This window comes from Chiloscyllium plagiosum, unplaced genomic scaffold, assembly GCF_037043375.1.
Source record: "Chiloscyllium plagiosum isolate Xiang-an unplaced genomic scaffold, Cpla_swu_hap1 HiC_scaffold_10, whole genome shotgun sequence".
NCBI classification, from domain to species: domain Eukaryota; kingdom Metazoa; phylum Chordata; class Chondrichthyes; order Orectolobiformes; family Hemiscylliidae; genus Chiloscyllium; species Chiloscyllium plagiosum.
The window spans coordinates 45,035,703-45,057,254 of NW_028270148.1; the positions used below are offsets into that span (position 1 = coordinate 45,035,703).

Here is a 21,552-nt window from a genome sequence, read left to right on the forward strand (position 1 = left end):
AACATTTTATAGCTTTAAACTTTGGTTTGGTAGGGAGGGAAATGTTTGCAAGGGTGCATTACTATACATAACACATAATATTATAAAATACTGTTTCTTCACTGTCACCGGGTCAAAATCCTGGAACTCCCTCTCTAACTGAATTGGGGGTACCCTAAACCATATGGACTGCAGGAAGAGGCAACTCACCACCACCTCATCAAAGTGAGCAACACACACATCCTGTGAACAATTTGTTTTACAAAGTAAATTTCTACCGAAGACAACCACTGGTAACATAAGGGCAGTAAGTTCACTGCAATTTTCTCCCTGCTTCAAACTGTGATCACAATTATTTCTTCAGATCTGAACTGAGATTCATGAGGCACTAAAATTTGGTAGCCATTTTAATATGGGAGAAAGTGACGACTGCAGATGCTGGAGGTCAGAGCTGAAAATGTGTTGCTGGAAAAGCGCAGCAGGTCAGGCAGCATCCAAGGAGCAAGAGAATCGACGTTTCGGGCATGAGCCCGAAGAAGCCCGAAAAAATGCTGCATTCCTGAAGAAGGGCTCATGCCCGAAACGTCGATTCTCCTGCTCCTTGGATGCTGCCTGACCTGCTGCGCTTTTCCAGCAACACATTTTCAGCCATTTTAATATCCCAATTCTAATAAAAATAATTCCATTCAGAGAGATATTTTATTGAATTAATGACAATTTTTTTAAAACGTGCTTGTCTTTTTCAATCTGAAGCAGAAGACCAGTAGACACTAAGAGAAATCTTCTAAATGATACTGATAGTCATGGTAAAGTAATGACCAAGTGAAGGGGAAGGTAGGGTGACTCTTCACCTGGTCATTACTTTACCTCTTCCTCAAAGCTCACAAGTATAGAAACATAGAAAACAGGAGCAGGGGTTAAGTGTTCAGCCCTCCAAGCCTGTTCTATCATTCAATGCAATCATGGATGATCAATCAACTTGGTACCCTGTTCCCATCTTCTTTCCTTATCCTTTGATTCTTTTAGCTATAATAACTATACCTAACACCTTCTTGAAAACATTTAATGTTGTGGCCTCAACTGCTCTCTATGGCAGAGAATTCCACAGGCTCACCACTCTGAGTGAAGAAACTTCTCATTTCAGTCCTAAATTACCTACCCTTGATCTTTAAATTGTGATCCCTCGTTCTGGACTCCCCAGACAGAGGAAACATCTTTTCAGCGTTTACTCTGCCTAGTCCTGTTAGAATTTTATAGGTTTCTCTGAGATGCTCACTCATTCTTCAAAGCTTCAGTGAATATCATCCTAAATGATTTCACATGTCAGTCCTACCTTCACAAAAATTACTCTTCACTGCATTTTCACAATAGCCAGAACAATTTTCCTCATTTGAAAGGAGGCCAGAAATGGACTCAAAACTCCAGAGGTGGTCTCACCAGTAACTTGTCCAACTGCAGAAAGACATCCCTGCTCCTATACTGTCACGGCAAAGGCCAGCATACTGTTTGCCTTCTTCAGTACACACTGGACCTACATGCTTACTTTCAGTGACTGGTGTACAAAGCCACCAAGTCCTTGTACCTCCCCTTTCCCCGATCTATCACCATTTAAATAGTAACCTGCCTTCTTGTTCTTGCTACCAAAGTAAATGACCTCACATTTATCCACATTATACTTCATCTGCCACACGTGCCCACTCGCTCAACTTATTCAAATCACACTGAAGCAACTCTGCATCCTCCTTACAATTCATCGCTCCACCTAGCTCGGTGTCATCTGCAAATTTGGAGATAAGGAGGCTTGAAGATGGTCAGCTAAACAAAGATTTTAATTTCCTTAGCGCATAGCAATATCACACAGCAAATAAAACAAACTCTGTGCAAGTCAAAATTAAGGAATGAATTATAAAAGGTTTTAAGTGAAGAAAGAGTAATGAGCAAAATTTCTAACCCTAAGATAACTAATAAAATGTGACAGTAAACACTTATGAAAAAATGATATATATGCAGTTTAAGTGGCTGTTAAGCTTTGAAATTGTTATAGTTGGAAAAGAAACCACAGCTGTTTAGTTACATTCTTGTATCCTCAACAATAGTGAAATTTGCAGAATCCTGGAGTTCTTGGTGAATGACTGTTGCTCCTCTTTGCTTTATTATTTGTGCTAGTTTAAGAGTGAGCATGTAAAAGAGAACATGAATGTGAGAGAGTGCACAAGTGAGAGTCTGAGTTCCAGTCCTTGCTGTTACCTACATATTTTCTTTCTCTGTGCGCTGCCCTGCCAAACAGTTACTCAAACTTGGTTCATTAGTGTATTTTCCAAGTCTGGCACCAGTCTAAACAATTGCAGGCAACCCTATCATATACAAGAATTTGCACATTTTGGACAAGTGTAAATTAAAACAGGAGATTGAGAATTTGTTGATGCCTGATTTAATTGATCAGTTTCAATATCTTTAGATAAATAATTATTTCAGTTGAGACAATTTTGTTCATGCTACATTGGTTTCGAGAACTGGTTTTAATCTCTGACCGGGGGTCACTGCAGTGCTTTTACATCCATGCTTCTTCCTTGTTTTCTCCTCAAATTAGTTTAGTTGATAAAAGTCTCCAGTATTAAAATCTGATGTCAGAAGTTGAAAATTGATAGTCCATATCTTATCAGCATTGTCCCAGTGTGCTCTAGACCTCAAATAGAAATTGCTATTCCATTTTAATAATTACACGTAATCAGGCCAAATATCTTACAAATGCAAGTACAAAAAGAATTTAATACTATATAGAATCAAATCTAAATCAGTATTCAATTGAAATACCTGTTTAACAGCTATAAAATGTGGCAAACTATCTAAGTCCTCCTAAAATTATCGATTAACATTCTAATTCACAATTACTGCACTTAGGTTATTTAAGGGCAACAATACAGCTTGTGATCACAGCAGCAATTTATCTATTCTACTTTTTAAAATAATTCTATATTTTATCAACCTAAATGGACAGCCAACTGAAAACCTATCGCATCGGGTATCACAGCTGAGACAGGATATACAACATGGTAACTCCTTGAGCAAGCAACTGTGTTTTGGGTTATGGATCAGTGTCCTTGCAGATAATTTTTCTCCCTTCCTCTAATGCAATAGCTGAATCATCGTTCATTCTTGTTCTTGACAGTGCAAGGTTAATTGCAGTCCAGCACATCACCCAATTGTTCCCTACTTGTGATCCTTAACAGGATGTTGCTTAAAATTGTGAAACAAGTCTTGCTGTAATCTTCACACAGCAGGGAGCCTGAAACCCCATACTCAGTATACAAAGTCCACATGATCAACTATAGGAGTTGGAGGGGAATCCTGAAATGTTCAAGATCACTTTCATTGGAAGGCGGTTGTGAGAAGTGACTAAGGAAGATTCTGGGAGAAGTCAGCTTGCTGACAACAACTGAGAAGGGGTTCAAGGAGGATCCAGTGCTCAAAAGAAGAGCATCCAATAGAGAGAGCAGTGAGAAGTGACAAGAGGGGGATTCTGGGATAAGTTATTTTTCCTACGGGTAGCCTATTAAAGGGAGGTAAGCTCTAGTAGTTGCAGCCATTTTGACAACAGTTGCGAGATCAAAGTGGGGGCTTTGCTGAGGAGGGCAGGCAGCATTAAGCTACAGGTCTTTCTTTCTCTTTTAATCAAATATTGCTCGAGTAATGGCAGTTCATGGAGTTTATGCTCCTCCTGTGAGATGAGGGAAATCAGGGAAGTAAGTCAAATATTCCTGACAACTATGTCTGCAGGAAGTGTGTCCACTGCAGCTCCCCTCAGACTGGGCTGGTTGGTGTGGCAGGTGGACTCACTGAGGAGCATAAAGGAGGCAGAATGTTTTAGAGATAGAAGTTTCAGGGATGTGGTCACACCAAAGGTTCAGCCAGGTAGATGGGTAACCTCCAGGAAGGGCAGGTAGGCAGTGCAGGAGTATCCCGTAGCTAATCCCCTCTCAGACAGATATACCATTTTGGATACTATTTGTGGAGGAATTGCTTCTCAGGGGAAAGCAGCAGCCAGATCAGTGGTACCCTGCCTGGCATTGTTGTACAGCAGGGAGGATCAAAGTGTAGGCGAGCTGTCATGATAGGGGACTCAGTAGTCATGACCACGGAGAGGCATTTCTGTGGCCACAAATGAGATTCCACAATGCTGTGTTGCCTCCATAGTGCCAGGGTCAAGGATGTCTCTGAGCAGGCACAGGATATTCTTAAAGGCAGAGAGTGAGCAGCTAAAGGTTGTGATCCATGTTGGTAAAGATGTCACAGGGAGGAAGAGAGACAAGGTCTTGCAAAGGGAATTTAAGGAGTTTGGCAAAAACTTAAAAAGCAGGGCCTCACGTGTTGTAATCTTGGGATTACTTCCTGTGCCACGTGCGAGTAAGGCCAAAAGTAGGAGGATAATACAGTTGAAATGTGACAAAGAACTGGTGTCGGAGGAAGAGTTTAAAATACCTGATCTCTGGGGTCTCTTCCAGTGCAGGAGCGATCTGTGCAAGAAGGATGGGCTGCACCTAAACTGAAGGAGCACCAATATCCTTGCAGGGAGGTTTGCTGTACCACTCGGGAGGGTTTAAATTTGTGTTGCTGGTGGGTGGGAACCAGAGCAGCAGGTGGAGTGATTGAGAAGAAGGTAGAGGTTAAGTCAAGTCAGTCTATTACGAAGATTAGGCAGGACTAGGATAATGAACATGGCAGTCTGAAGCATATTTACTTTAATGCAACATATATAACAGAAAAGACAGATGAGCTTAGAACCTGAATGGAGCTATGATGTTGTAGCCATTACAGAAACTTGGTTGAGAAGAGGACAGGTCTGGCAGCCCAATATTCCAGGGTTTAGCTATTCCAGGTGAGCTATAAAGGGGTGTATGAGGGTGGGGAAGTTGCATTATTGATTAAGGAGCATGTCACAGCTGCACTAAGAGAGGACATCCTGCAGAGCTCATCCAGCGAGGTGACGTGTGTAGAACTTAGGAATGAGAAAGGTGCAATCACTATGATGTGGTTACACAATCAGCTTCCCAATAGCCAGCAAGAAGATAGAGGAACAGATAAGTAAGCACACCACAGAAAGTAACTGGAGAAATTAGATTGGAGGTGGCTGTTTGAAGGTAAATCCACATCTGACATGTGGGAGTCTTTTAAAGGCCAGCTGATCAGAGTTCAAACCAGTATGACCCTGTGGTGATGAAAGATAAGGATTGCAAGATTTGCAAACCCTGGATGACAAGAGATATTGAAAGTTTAGTCCAAAAGAAAAAAGGAAGCTTTTGTAATGTTTAGAAAACTGAAATCAGATAAGGTCTTTGAGGAACGTAAAGGAAGCAGGAAATAATTTATACAAGGAATTAGGAGGGCTGAAAGGAGCTATGAAAAATCCTTGGCAAGAAGGATAAAGGAGATAAAGGGGAGGTAGGTAAACAGTAGTTTCACTCATGGACAAAGGAGGCAGAATTTATGTAAGGAGTCAGAGGAAGTGGGTGAGGTTCATAATGAGTACTGTACGTTGATGATCACCAAAGAGAAGGACATGGACGATGCTATGATTTGGGAGGGGTATGCTGATATTCTAAGGCACATCAATATTACGCAGGAGGTGACATTGGATATCCTGAAAAACCTTAAGATAAGTAGGTCCCCAGGGCCAGTTGGGATCTATTCCAGGATACTCAGGGAGGCATGGCAGGAGATTGTTGAGACCTTGACAGAATCTCTGTATTTTCTTTGGCCACAGGCAAGATCCCAGAAGACTGAAGAACAGTCAGTATTATTCCTTTGTTTAAGAAGGGCAATGGGGATAATCCAGGAAATTATAGGTCGGTGAGCCTTACATTAAATTTTAAATACTAGGAAGCACTGGTTTAAGGTGAGGGGAGCAAGTTGAAAGGAGATGCGTGAGGCCTTTTTTTATAACTCAGAGGGTGGTAGATGCCTGGAATGCACTACCAGAGAGGTGGCATAAGCATATGCGATAGCAATGTTTAGGCATGTGGTCAGACACATGAACAGGCAGGGAACAGAGGAATATGAACCACCTGCAAGCAGAGGGGATTAGTTTAGAATGGAATCATGGTTGGCCTACATGTAGTGGGCCAAAGGTCCTGTTCCTGTGCTGTACTGTTCGATGTTCTATCACAGCAAATTGGATGATTACGGTACATCAAATCTAGCAAGCTCAAATGAAACCATTCAATTGGATGGAAAACCAACGTTGAAAGCATCCTCAGGAACATCTACTTACTGTCTTTCGCAACGTTTACTTCATTTTAAACCTGTCTTGTTCACTACAATCTTCTTTTCACTTCCTCCCTCTCCCCTACAGCTCCCATTTGTCTTCCATTCATTTTTGCCAATTGTTTTTTTGGCTGGATTGAAACACAGCAACTCCCAAGTATCTCTATAATCATTAGGCCTTCTTTTACTGCCAACCCTATCATTAACAAAAAAACACTAACACTGAAAAAGCTGAACTGAAAAAAAAAATGCAGGCGATGTAGAAGAACTGACGAAAGACTGTAATTGGACTCAGAAAGCACCTCGTCAGGTGTGTCACTGATGCATGGAAGGGACTTAACTTGCAACTGCATTTCAGCAAATGCAGTTTCTGGTTTCTGATTGAAGGCCACTGCAGTCCACTTAATTGCTGCCCTCCAAGTAATTGATGAGATATCAAGGTATTGCAGATAGAAGCCCCACTGGAGAGAGCTGGGCTTTACAATGACAAGAAGAGGAAAAGCAAATAAAGCATCATAGGCATTGATATACAGCAGCACTGAAGAGAGACCTACATGTCAGTTGCCTCCCTGGCTCCTCAATTTAAAAGTTGTGTAAGGTAATGGCAAAGTTGCAACTCAGCAACAAAAGCAAACTTGTCACACTAATGCCAAAAGACCCGTGTTGAAATTAAAGCATCAAACTTTAGTAATCTCATGTGAAGAGGTACTGAAGCTGCAGGTGGAATGACTGACAGGATGGTGCATTTAGTACATTAGCCGACTGACATGGAGTAGGAATTTGAAATAAATATGTTTTTGACAATAAGTTGTGACACAGAGCAGAGTTGAATGCATCTGAGTGGGCATAACCATTCTCTACTGGTCGGAAAGATGAAGTACTCACAGGTTATGAAATTTAAAAAGCAAAAAAATGAAAATAAAATGATTTTAAAAAGGTTATGTTTTTACATGGCTAGTAGCACAACTCACTAACAAGTTCAGCAAACAATGCAGAAATGTCAGAAAAAAAGTCTTCCTAAAACAGTGCAGCACTTCTACTTGTTAAGATCAGTGTGGTGCTGAAAAAGCACAGCAGGTCTGGCAGCAACTGAGGACCAGGAAAATCAACATTTTGGGCGAAAGCATTCCTGATGAAGGGCTTTTGCCCAAAACATCGATTTTCCTGCTCCTCGGATGCTGCCTGACCTACTGAGCTTTTCCAGCACCACTCTGATCTAACTCTGGTTTCCAGCATCTGCAGTCCTCACTTTTATCTACTTCTACTTGTTAACTCAGGTGAAATATTGGATATCCTGTACAATTTAATGGACCACTATAGATTCACGCAGATGATAATATTATCTGTCTACTCCCCTTCAACAATTAGCCATAGCCAACAGGTGAGGGGAAGAGGAGATACAAAACAGGACATCGTGTGCCAATGTGTCTGGTGAAATTCCAAGTTAACACAAAGAAACAAAAGATAGCTACGTTACAGATCACATAAGCGGACTGACTGGGTAAGAATAATTAGAAATCAAGAACTGGTCATCAGTGGTCCCATATCCCAACTTTAACCAAAGCTGGAACTTAATGACTACTAAAGTGAATAAACAGTTCAGTAGAAAACATCTTGCTGCTGCATGGTTGAGTTTTTGCACCTATCCTCAAATTCAACACTGCTGTACAAAGGCATGATTGTTTATTTGATTCACTAATCCAAGTAAACTCATTAAAAATGCATTCTGTATGTCTTTAAGGTATTGGCTAGTGGATGGATTTCACCATTATATGTCTTGTATTGTGACTGACCGAATGCTTAAGACAACCTACATCTCAATAGTCATACAGCAATATTGCCTTCAAGAATGAAAATGGATTCACGTTGTGACTTTTATAAATAACCAGAAAAATCATTTTTTCTTGCTGATGTGCTGTAAAATGAATGCTGCAGTATATTGGACAAAATAGGTTTCTTCCCCCCCCCGCCTCTACCCCCTCCCGAAGAAGTTAATCACACTTACATTGAATAAATTTGGCAACAGAAATACAGATACGCTGTTGCTATTATTAAAATAGGTCTTTTACAGTTGAGAATTACACGCAAGAACAGTTTGAAAAAAATTATTATTCACAAGCTTTCTCAATGGAAAATGTCAGAAAAGAATTACTAACAATGTTTATTTTCCTAATCCGAGGCTGTGAATTTACAAACACCTGCAAACCTGAAAACATCCCTCATTAAATGGCAATTAAATTATGACTGGTCTCAAAATACACTTTAAATATTCCCTCAATTGGATGACTGAATGTTAAGTGACCAGCTAAATAACAGTTGTTTTCACAAGCCTAACTCGCTCTGTTAATTAGAAGAAAAATCACAAGACATAAGCAAGTTTTCAAACAGTGGGACAAAGATTTCTAAAAAAAACTAAGTTCATTACATTTTTTATTCCAAACCTTTGAACATAATCAAAAGCCTACTTAACAAAAAAGTTCTTGCTACTATCAATAGTCTTCTCTCACTGAAAGCACAGAGAAGTAACACTTGTACTTGTTTCACTACAAGTTTACTTGTTGTATTTTGCAGATCTGAAATGTTGCAACATTCTAAAGTATTGTTGCTTGCTTAATCACAGTCACCCGAGAATCACCAACTAGATGTACAATATTTACCACTATACCTATCAGCAAAAAAAAGCAAGTTTTCTTTTCCTCCTGAATACTCAGTTTGCTTTTTTTAAAAAGAAAATCACAAGACCACTAATAAGATTTTACCCAAATGTGACTGGGAAATCTGTTAACAATTTAGCATTAGAAGTAAAAAATAAGATACAAAAAAAAAGCAATAAGACACAAATTATTATGTTTAGGCCATATCAGAGCATAATTCTGAAGGTGTCCAAGCAATTCACTAGCTTAAAGATTCTTTTAATGTATCCTTTTTTATACAGTAAAGGAGCAATATAATTTTAGGAGGAGGACAGCTTCTTCACTTAGTTAGATGTAATTTTTAATTAAAGAGAATAGGTGAATCTTAGCAGTCATGATAATCTTCAGGTCATAAAATGGTATTCATTGACAGTGACTGGATCCTACATACTTGGAGGGGTGAGGGAATTCTGTGGAAAAACTCCTCAAACTCAGAATTTTAAAATTTCCTTTTTGGGCCATTAAAACAATAACAAAAACCATTAATTCATTTTATAATATTACACCCTCTTTGGGGAAAAAAAGCGCTAGAAATATAGAGTGTTCCACAGTGGTTTTTTTGGCTTTATGTCCCAACCCAGATAGTTCTTTCATTAAAAAAACGGTTCTTTCCACCCCACCCAAGGAAAGGTTTCCATCATCTTGTAAAAAAAAAAATCTTTGAGGTTAATGCGTGCTGATATGGAGGAACAAGCATAACTTGGCTACTTTAACTTAATATGTAAGTATCAATTTTGTGTCCTTCACTTATACAGTTTGAGTTGCATTCATTAGAATTTGTTCTTTTTGAAAACAAAAAACAAGCTCACCAGTGGAATATTCTGCCCGTTTTATGAACATGTGTCTCTCAATAGTTGTGAAATATCCAATTTGTTGCTGACAGCTGTTACATAATCAATCATTCTTCTGTACGAGGACCAATAATAATTCAAACATGAATTATTCTTTCATTGGACTGTGAAATGATCAGTCATACTCTCAGTGATAAAAGAACAACTGCAAGCTGTTCATATTTTACAACTGCAGGCCTGCAGTTTATTGTAAATTATCTTGTAAAATGAAAAATTTGAAAAGAAAAAAAAAAATCAGTGAACCATGCATTGCACGATTTATGACTTTAATATTTGACATGAAAGAAAGATATAAATAGCAATAAAAAGTAAAATGCTACTTTTAGGAAACATGTATGCCATATTTAAAAGTACAAAAAAAATTCAAAAAAGAAATTTAGATTCCTCAACTAAATCCCAAAAATCATAATCCAAATGGAGAGAGAGGAAAATAGACAACATCACATATGATTTTGCTGAGAATTATAAAATGACTCTGTATAAATAAATTGATCGACAAAAAGGGATTCACAGATATTATATTACAAAATGTTCTCATATACTGGTTTAAGCATTTGGTACAGCAACACTTATACACAAAATAACTGGTTAAGTCCAAAAAAGTAAACTGAATCTTTCTGTTATGATATTGTAAGCCTCTGAAGCTTCACTCACCTACCCTTTAACATGATGTGGCTGAGTATTTTTGTCCCTTCTTCCCCCTTCCTCTTCCTGTCAGGCTACACAAGAAGTCTTTGCAAGACCAGAATGGCAGATTCCACAGATCAGCAAAAAGAAAACTGTGCAAAGTACATCTCATGGTTTCAATCATTTTAAGTTTCATTCTTACAATACATATCAGACCCCTGAAAACATGATGCAATTTTGTTTCAAATAACTTCATTCCAAGACACAAAAACAAGCCACTTTGCCCATCTGGTTTATGGCTGTGTTTCTACTCCACATCAATCTCTTCCCACTCTTCTGAACTATGAAAAATTGAAACGAGAAAGGGTTTGCCCTCATGCTAGCTGCAATAATTTGAAAACTGACTCTCTTTAAATGAATCAAAATAGTAATGAATTGGGTAATGGGAGATTTGGTCTTCACATCTCTATTTGGTTATAGATTGCATCACTGACATATTACTGAAATAGTTTATGCTTCATTTAATTCTACATAATTATCCATAATAAAGTGCTTTAAACTATCTTTTATTGACAGATAGGTCACATATGTATTGTGTTAACATAAATCTTGTTAGTTTTTAATTATGTAATGGTGAAAATGTTGCTCTGATCCTTTCACAAAATGATTTACCAAAGATACCTTCATATTTTCCTCACCTTTTGAAGCTCAGCATAAGCAATGTTGGCTACAATTTCAATTTTTACAAAAGCACTAATGTCTACCTTCCATATATTATTCCCTTTTGCACAACCACAACCAAACTCAACTATTCAGCAATCCTCAACATAGACACAAAAAGAAGGAAAAGTGTTTCCATAATTTTTGAAACCGAATTGTTTTTCAACTTAAAATCAACAATTGTTTTCTTTCTGATCACTGAATTTTCTAGTTAGTTTTCAGAGCATTCTGTAATAAAAATGTGCTTTTGTTATGAACTTAGCATTTGCCTCACAACAAAGGACAGGAAAGAATTTGGTATAATATTCAGTGACTGAAATCATTAATGACTTGTGATTTTGTCTTCTGGCTTAAATTTTATAGTGATCACATTCACAAATATATTTTGTGTTTACAACAGCTAAAGGACAACAATAAATAGCATCTTCACAATCATCTAAAGTAGTACTGACTCACAGTCAAAAGGTTAATAGCCAATACTACTCTTGCGAAAAACACTAAATATGATGGGAGATGAAAAACAAATGAGAATATTCTCGGCACCCAGCCAGCTACTCTTCTTGCCTTGAAACACAAGATTTATACAGTATTACTGCTTCAGGCCTACGCTGCTTGGTTTACACATGAATGCCAAGCTCACAAAAGCGCAAATCCTTTTTTCACTAAACAGTAATATTTCTGTGCATACAAATAGAAAACAAGCTAACTTGCATTTTCTTCATTGTTTCAATTATAAAGCTGCAAAATGAGTTTGTAATTGGAGATAAAACTTTACCTTTTGTAGACTGGTAGGATTCAGCTGTGTTTTGTCAATTATTTTAACAGCAACCTGAAAATGATGTAAAGAGGAATCAGATTATTTATGAAAATATTTTCAATACTGAAATATTTTATTTCAAATGCACAATTTTATAACCAGATGTTCATAGGTATGAGACCCAAGATTGCCTGACATCCAAATCTGCTCCCTTCTTGTTCCGGCCAATGTCTTACTAAAGTATGCATTTTGTACACATAGGAGCCTGAGTGGGTGCAAGACCTGAAATCTATTTAGGTACAGAGTCTTAAATAAAACTAATAATGCCTCTTGAAATATCAGGTGTAAAACTTTCAAGAGAAATCATAAAAATTCTGTGCAGTAATGAAATGGCTCAGTTTTCAACAAAATTGCTATCGACAAAATCTAACTGAGAGAAATAAAGAGAATACTGATGATACAACACACACAACCTTGGGTTACAATTCAACTAACATAATTAAGAGTTACAACAGGATGTAAAGTGAAAAATTGGTTTTGATGGCATCACAGAACCAAAGCAAAAAACAGCTACATCCAGCAGTGTTAGACACACGAGAGAGAAAGAGCAGAATATTGGAATAGTTGCTGCACTGTCCTGCATATTATACCTGTAGGCTATATGCCTGTTTTGTTCTGCGACAGCCAGCACAAAACAGAATGTGTGAACCAGCCATGAGTAGGTCAGCCTTCCAGGATAGTGGAAGGTGCATAGAAACAATAGTCCATGTGGAAATGAAATCAGAATTAAATAGGAATGTAAAAAAGAATAGAACATTTAAAACATATTTAAAAACAAAAATGAGTAAATAAAATTTCAATAGCAGTACCAATACAGCAGTGGTTGATAAAAATGCTTTTAATATGAAGAAAACAATAAAACTCACTTCTCTCCCAGTCAAAACATGTCGTGCTAATTTTACTTTTGCAAAGTTTCCTTTGCCTATAGTCTTCAGCAGCCTATAATTTCCAATGTGGGGTTGCTCTTCAGTCGTAGATGCCACTGAATTCCTGCATCGTGGTAAGTTTTGTCTGCTACTCGACTTGGAAGGCTGGATTTGTGAGTCACCATATCCATCAAGAGACGTGTGCTGCAGAAGTGGTCATGTACAATTTATATGGATTATTTCACAATAATTGATATCAGACTCTACATTTTTAGTCACATACAACAACTTAAAATTTACAATATTTAAAGCTTTAAATACTTTCCATAGGAATTCTTGGACAAGACAGAAGGCAAATAAGTGTGCTGTCTCTACTTGATTGTCTTCAGCCTTATTGGTCACCCACATCAAAGCACCCTGACTGAAAACTTCAAAATATAAAACCAGATTCCTTCTCAAATTAACACGTGCAAAACTAAAATTCCTTACAATGCCCCCAATAGTACCTGTCAATGTTCCTCTGAATAAAAAGAGGGGGCAGTTGAGAGGAAAAGCATCAGCATTGAGAAGGCTCAGGCTAGGAAGGGGGTAAAATATACACTGCAACTAAATAATCAGTCGTCATAGAAAGAAAATTTGCACTAGCAATATTTTGATTTTGATGTAAGTTGCCGGATGGTGTGGCTGACCTTTAACCCTGCCAATGAGACGTCAGTTTTCATATGCCTTGCATCAACACATTTTCCTCTTCCAGATATACGGGGAGTGAAAGAATTGTGAAGGAAACACGTATAATAAGGCAGATGATGGTTTTATGTGTTGACAATCCAAGGGAAAGGGAGAAAAACTCCCACAATAATTGATCAAACTGAAAAATACTGCGCCAGACGAAAAGTCTGCATTGAGCGACACTCAATAGGGACGGTGTTCTTTTGTGGTCCAGTAAACAACTCCTTGTCATTGAGCTGTTCCCTCCAGGCAAAGACAGCCTTAAATGGATATTCCCGAGCTGAAGGATATGGAGGAGGAGGAGGGGGGCAAAAAGCAGCAAACCAAAGGCAGAATTTTGAAATTAAGGCCGAAGGAAATAATCTGTCTTCAGAAAAGAATCCTTCCAGATTATACAGTGAGAGAGAGGGAGGCCTGTGTGATCGATGAAGCAGGCGAGTCAATGTCTCTGCTGCTTTCCAAGAGATTTCTTGTTTTTTTTTACAATAAAAAAATGCTGTAACCATCTCCCCGAGCACTCACACAGCCCTCCTTAACAAGAAACACACTCATTCTTTCAGCGAACGCCTTTTAAACCCCGCGTTCCCGACTAAAGCATTCACATAAAAGTAGCGAGAATAAAAAATGAAACATTGTCTCACTTACATTTTCTGTGTCGCGCTCATTCACTGTAGGCAATGGCGTTCTCGTCGACATTTTGGCTTCACACTCAGTACTTAGGCCGAATTATTTCCTCTCCAATTATTCCTATCCACTTCCACCTCTCTCTTTTGTTTTGTCCTTTTTCCCCCCTTCAACATAAAAGAAGTCTCCACCGGAGGAGGGAACGCTCGCCTACATGTTTGATAGGAAATCCTCCATTACTGACCGGGCATCTATTGGTTAGTCAGAAGGTGGGGAGGGGAGGAAGACTAGAGAGAGAGAGAGAGAAAATCAGTATGAATTGAAAGAGGACAGGCAGACAAGGGGAGAGAGAGAAAGAGAAAATGGGAGGGAAGGAAGTGAGGGAGGGGGGTAGAAAGCCGCCAGAGCTCAGGTGTAGTTGTCACTACAAGCAGTCAGGCACCGAGGGAGTTTGTGAGCATTTTGAGACAGTGCCCAAGATAGCGAGAGAGCGAACCCAGCGGCGGCCACTTCCAGCACTGAGTGATTGCAGTTATCCAGCAGACACACTCTCTTTCCTGGACTTTGAGCAAAAAGGGCTCCAAGAAGTATTTAATCTGCCATCCTCCAATACAAATCAATACTTCAGCAGAATGACATTGACATGATCTCTTGTATCATAGTCCTTCAGTGAATACCATTTTATGGCTGAATATTATTCTTTTTCATCCACCCATGCACAAAATGAAATGATTTTCTTTTTAAAAACAAAATTCGTATTCCTTGGAAGTTAAGGACAATTTATTCAGGCAATTTTATAACCAGGACAAAACAACTGGTGGGCGTAAAGCAACCATGGCAGATAATAATTCAGAAGCTTTTGTGATTACAGAACGGATTATATCCTTTCGCCTGGTGATTATGTGCACGAATTAATTCATGGAAATAATATCATATGGTCCCTCATCAGGTAATTGCCACCAAATTCCTTCTCACCTTCCAGTTGGATACAATGAAATCTGAACGACTTCAGTAAACTTCATTATGGCCAGCATGACTTCCAGTCACTATTGTGACTATAATCTTAATGATTGTAAACCAGCAATAACAAAGGCAAAACACTGCCGATGCTGAAGATCTAAAGTTAAAAACAAAAAAAAACTGGAAATACTTAGCAGTTGAGTCAGCATCTTTGAAAAGAGAAACAGAGGCTAGAATGGGACAGGCCTTGAATGATGAGCAGGTTAAGTAGATTGGCCATGCTAAATTGCCCCGTAGTGTCCAGGGATGTGCAGTCTAAATGGATTAGCCATGGTAAATATGGATTTACAGAGATAGGGTGGGTTTGGGTGGGATGCTGTTTAGAGGGTTGGTGCAGATCTGATGGGCCAAATGGCCTCCATCTGCACTGTAGGGATTTGATATTGCCTGTGGGCTGCAATGCGAAATCTGAGAATTGCAAGCAAAGTTCAGTAAATTCAGTTGCATTTTCCAACAGTGTTCTCTTGAAAGTGGTAAAAGTATATTAAGTTGTTATTACCCTCATTAACACCACACCTCATAAGACCATAAAATATAGGAGCAGAATTTGGCCCATCAAGTGTACCCCACCATTTAATCATGGCTGATATGTGTCTCGACCTTATTCTTCTGCCTTCTCCCTGTAACCCTTGATCCTCTTACCAATCAAGAACCTACCTATCTTAAATACACTCAATGACTCCAAAGCCTTCTGTGGCAATGAGTTCCACAGATTCACCACCCTGTGGCTGAAGAGATTCCTCCTCATCTCATTTCTCAAGGATTGTCCATTTACTATGAGACTGTGGCCTTGGGTCCTCAGCTCCCTAATAGTGGAAACATCTCTCTATTGAGGCCACTCAGTATTTTGTAAGTTCCACTGAGATCCCTCCCTCATCATTCTAAATGCCATTGAGTACAGACCTGGAGCCCTCAACTGCTCTCACATGACAAGCTCTTCATCCCCAGATCATTGTTGTAAACCTCCTCTGGACCCCCTCCAACACCAGCATATCCTTCCTTAGATACGTGGTCCAAAACTGCTCACAATGTTCCAGAAGAAGTCCAACCAGAGCCTTTCACAGCCCCAGCAGTACATTTTTACTCTTGTAATCTAAATTTCTTGAAATGAGTGCTAATATTGCATTTGCCTTCTCGACTGTCAAATAAACTTGAGTGTTAACCTTAAGAGAATCTTAAACTAGGACTCCTAAGTCCTTTTGCGTTTTAAATTTCCGAAGCCTTCCCCCCATCTACACTTCCTCCCAAAATGCATAACCCTACACTTTCCCACATCATATTTCATCTGCCACTTCTTTGCCCACTCTCCGAGCTTGTCCAAGTCCTTCTACAGCCTCCCCACTTACTCCACACTACCTGTCACTCAACTATTTTTGTGTCAGCTGCAAACTTAGCATCAGTGTCGTCCATTCAGATTATTAAGATATAAAGTGAATAGTTGTGGTCCCAACACTGAGCCCTGAAAACTCAGAAAATCCCGCCATTGCTGCTCCACCGTCTTCTCTGACAGGCTCCCCTTCCAATCAACTCTGGCCAGTCGTTCCCGCATGTCTTTGTAATTAACTTTACTCAATTCTAATACTGTTACATCTGATTCCAGCTTCTCGTTCTCAAACTACAGGGTGAACTCTATCACATTATGGCCTCTCCCTCCTGGGGGTTCCTTCACCATTAACTACCTAATCAGGTCTGCTTCATTACACATCACCAAATCCATAATTCCCTGTTTCATCGTGGGGTCCACCATAAACTGCTCCAAAAAAACCTCTAGATATTCCACAAATTCCTTTCGTTAGGATCCACTACCAACCTGATTTTACCAGTCCATCTGCATACAGGAGTTCCCCATGATTATTTAGCATTGTTTTGCTTACATGCCTTTCCTATTTCCTGATTTATTTTCTATCCCATATTCTAAGCTTAAAAATGTGTTGCTGGAAAAGTGCAGCAGGTCAGGCAGCGTCAAAGGAGAAGGAGAATCGACGTTTCGGGCATAAGCCCTTCTTCAGGAATCCCGAAACGTCGATTCTCCTTCTCCTTTGATGCTGCCTGACCTGCTGCACTTTTCCAGCAACACATAGAACATAGAACAATACAGCACAGAACAGGCCCTTCGGCCCACGATGTTGTGCCGAACATTTGTCCTAGCTTAAGCACCCATCCATGTACCTATCCAATTGCCGCTTAAAGGTCACCAAAGATTCTGACTCTACCACTCCCACAGGCAGCGCATTCCATGCCCCCACCACTCTCTGGGCAAAGAACCCACCCCTGACATCTCCCCTATACCTTCCACCCTTCACCTTAAATTTATGTCCCCTTGTAACACTCTGTTGTACCCGGGGAAAAAGTTTCTGACTGTCTACTCTATCTATTCCTCTGATCATCTTATACACCTCTATCAAGTCACCTCTCATCCTTCGCCGTTCCAACGAGAAAAGGCCTAGCACGCTCAACCTATCCTCGTACGACCTATTCTCCATTCCAGGCAACATCCTTGTAAATCTTCTCTGCACCCTTTCCAAAGCTTCCACATCTTTCCTAAAGTGAGGCGACCAGAACTGCACACAGTACTCCAAATGTGGCCTAACCAAAGTCCTGTACAGTTGCAACATCACTTCACGACTCTTGAATTCAATCCCTCTGCTAATGAATGCTAATACACCATAGGCCTTCTTACAAGCTCGATCCACCTGAGTGGCAACTTTCAAAGACCTATGAACATAGACCCCAAGATCCCTCTGCTCCTCCACCTAACTAAGAACCCTACCGTTAACCCTGTATTCCGCATTCTTATTTGTCTTTCCAAAATGGACAACCTCACACTTGGCAGGGTTGAACTCCATCTGCCACTCCTCAGCCCAGCTCTGCATCATATCCAAGTCCCTTTGCAGCCGACAAGAGCCCTCCTCACTATTCACAACTCCACCAATCTTCGTATCATCTGCAAATTTACTGACCCACCCTTCGACTCCCTCATCCAAGTCATTAATAAAAATTACGAACAGCAGAGGACCCAGAACTGATCCCTGCGGAACTCCACTTGTAACTGGGCTCCAGGCTGAATATTTACCATCTACCACCACTCTCTGACTTCGACCGGTTAGCCAGTTTTCTATCCAATTGGCCAAATTTCCCTCTATCCCATGCCTCCTGACTTTCCGCATAAGCCTACCATGGGGAACCTTATCAAATGCCTTACTAAAATCCATGTATACTACATCCACTGCTCTACCCTCATCCACATGCTTGGTCACCTCCTCAAAGAATTCAATCAGACTTGTAAGGCAAGACCTACCCTTCACAAATCCGTGCTGGCTGTCCCTAATCAAGCAGTGCCTTTCCAGATACTCATAAATCCTATCCCTCAGTACCCTTTCCATTACTTTACCTACCACCGAAGTAAGACTAACTGGCCTGTAATTCCCAGGGTTATCCCTATTCCCTTTTTTGAACAGGGGCACAACATTCGCCACTCTCCAGTCCCCTGGTACCACCCCCGTTGACAATGAAGATGAAAAGATCATTGCCAACGGTACTGCAATTTCCTCTCTTGCTTCCCACATAATCCTAGGATATATCCCATCAGGCCCGGGCGACTTGTCTATCCTCAAGTTGTTCAAAATATCCAACACATCTTCCTTCCTAACATGTATCTCCTCTAGCTTACCAGTCCGTTTCACACTCTCCTCTTCAACAATACGGTTCCTCTCTCTCTCTCTATATCACATTTTTAAGCTCTGATCTCCAGCATCTGCAGTCCTCACTTTCTCCTATCCCATATCCTGACAACTGCTAGGAAGCCTGAATACAACTTCCATCAGGGTTTCTTTCCTTTGTAGTTCCTTAACTCTATCTGCACAAATTCTATACTTTCCAACTCTATATCACTTTTTGCTATTGATTTAGATTAGATTACTTACAGTGTGGAAACAGGCCCTTCGGCCCAACAAGTCCACACTGACCCGCCGAAGCGCAACCCGCCCAGACCCATTCCCCTACATTTACCCCTTCACCTAACACTATGGGCAATTTAGCATGGCCAATTCACCTAACCTGCACATTTTTGGACTGTAGGAGGAAACCGGAGCACCCAAAGGAAACCCACGCAGACACGGGGAGAATGTGCAAACTCCACACAATAAGTCGCCTGAGGTGGGAATTGAACCCAGATCTCTGGCGCTGTGAGGCAGCATTTCTTCTTAAAAAGGCAACCTTGTCCCAGCTGCCCACCTGCATGTCCTTTTGAAAGGATGTGTATCCTTGGATATTTAGTTCCCAACCCTGATTCCCTTACAGTTATGTCTCTGTGATGACTACAACATTGTACCAACCAACTTTACTCTGTGCTACAAGCTCATTTATCTTGTTTCGTATATTGCACACATTTAAGTACACCTTCAGTTCTGCATTGACTGCCCCCTTAAGTGCTGTGCCTGAAGTTAGATTTCATACTCTCTGTCAAATAACTTGGTCTGAAAACTTTAACAACCTCTGATGAGCCCTCTCCCCTTTACAATTTTCAATAATTTTCCATGCCTGACACACCCCTTCTCCCCCACTATTTACTGTCAAGCACGGTGGCACAGTGGTTAGCACTGCTGCCTCACAGCACGAGAGACTCAGGTTCAATTCCCGCCTCAGGCAACTGTCTGTGTGGAGTTTGCACATCCTCCCCGTGTCTGCATGGGTTTTGTCCGGGTGCTCCAGTTTCCTCTCACAGTCCAAAAATATGCAGGTTAGGTGAATTGGCCATGCTAAATTGCCTGTAGTGTTAGGTATAGGGGAATGGGTCTGGGTGGGTTGCTCTTCGGAGTGTCGGTGTGGCCGAAGGGCCTGTTTCCACACTGTAAGTAATCTAAAGCTAAACATCAACTGCCTTAGTAATGCAATTTGCCAGGACTCTAGTCTCAGCATGATTCAGTAGAGCCTGACCCATTGGAACAGTTCCCATCTCCCCCAGTACTGGTGCCAAGGTCCCATGGCCTTTTTCTCCCACATCAATCTTTGAACCATATGTTTACTTTTTTAATCTTGTTGGCCCTATACCAATTTTCTCATTGCTCAGGTAGTAATCCAAAGATTATTACTTTTTTCGATTCTGCTTTTTAAGTTAGTCCCGAACTGCTCACATTCCTCAGCAGAAACTCTTTCCTCTTTCTCCTATATCACTGGTACCTATGAGAACTATGACAACTACATTTTTCCCCTTCCACTCCAAGTTTGTCTGCAGCCTAGATGAGGTACCCTGAACTTGGGCACCAGTCAGGCAACACAGCTTTTAGGACTTTTGATCCTGACCACAGAGACCAGTGTCTATTCCGCTGACTATATTATCCCCGATTACAACTATGTTTCTCTTTCCTCTTCCCAGTACCATGGTGCTGAGGTCAGTTTGCTCATCCTCCCTACAGCCCCCCGCTCTCATCCACACAAGGTGCAAGAATCTCAAACCTGTTAGACAAACTCAACAGCAGATGCTCATTCAGCATTACCACCTGGATCCCCCTACCATCTCGCTCTTAGTCACAGCCTCCTGTCCTTGGCCACTAAGTACATTTGAGGTAGTTAATCTCAGGAGTGTGACTGCATCCTGAAACACAGCATCCAGGTAACTGTCCCTCTCCCTGATGTGTTGCAGTGTTTGAAACTCTGACATCAGCTCATCAAGTCTGAGCTGAAGTTCCTCAAGCAACCACCTCAATAACACACAGGCTCTTGTTCTCCCACGCACTGAATAGAAAGTAGATGCCACTAATTACTGTTGACAAGGGTACCTGGTACCTTCAACTTGCTCCTCTGGACACCTGGTACCAACATCTCAGGGCACAGGCTATGGGCAGTGGCGGAATGCATCGCATATCCATGGGCCTTGATATTGAACACATGCTCACCTCTCCATGCTACCATGTCTCATCTCCAAATTCTACACCATATTGCTGCACATGCAAGCACCCTGGCAACTCTTATTGTAATGCTTCTGCTTGGACAGGTACACAGTAAATGGACTGAACCAAAGTATATCTCAGGCCTGCCCACTCCCTCCCTGTTCACTCATCCTGGCCGCTCATGGCATCTCTGCCTTGCCCTGTTTTGCCTTTTTTTTTGCGCAGACACTAAACCTAGCAATTTTCACGGTTGTCAGCAATCATCAGTCAACAGCTGGACATGTTGCTGTACGGTGACTTGCTACAACAATGTTACACGTGCAGCATATGCCCGCAACTGATGCAGCAGATACACTTCATGTTCTTCAAGCAAATAGTCATGTCCGAGCGGAGTAGTGCTTAGCCCTATCAAACCTTCAGTCAGGTTCCCTGGTACATTAAGTTAAGGACTGTCTATGATATTAGTCCAGGAGCTTG

The 21,552-nt window shown here is 40.6% G+C and overlaps 1 protein-coding gene across 4 annotated transcripts in view; it reads right to left on the minus strand.

The window, feature by feature from the left end:
• LOC122552804 (serine/threonine-protein kinase MARK1) overlaps positions 1–14,655 on the minus strand; it is a 217,075-nt gene extending 202,420 nt beyond the window's left edge. For 2 of the 4 annotated variants that reach the window (XM_087991312.1, XM_043695768.2), the window contains exons 1-3: positions 14,189–14,655; positions 12,815–13,018; positions 11,907–11,960 (exon numbers count right to left, since the gene is read on the minus strand). In XM_087991312.1, the coding sequence (XP_087847438.1) occupies positions 11,907–11,960; positions 12,815–13,018; positions 14,189–14,239 (309 nt within the window). In that variant the 5' untranslated portion in view covers positions 14,240–14,655. The remainder of the gene's footprint in view (positions 1–11,906; positions 11,961–12,814; positions 13,019–14,188) is intronic. The other 2 variants (XM_043695766.2, XM_043695767.2) reach the window with 2 other exon arrangements.
• Between the last annotated feature and the right edge of the window lie 6,897 nt (positions 14,656–21,552).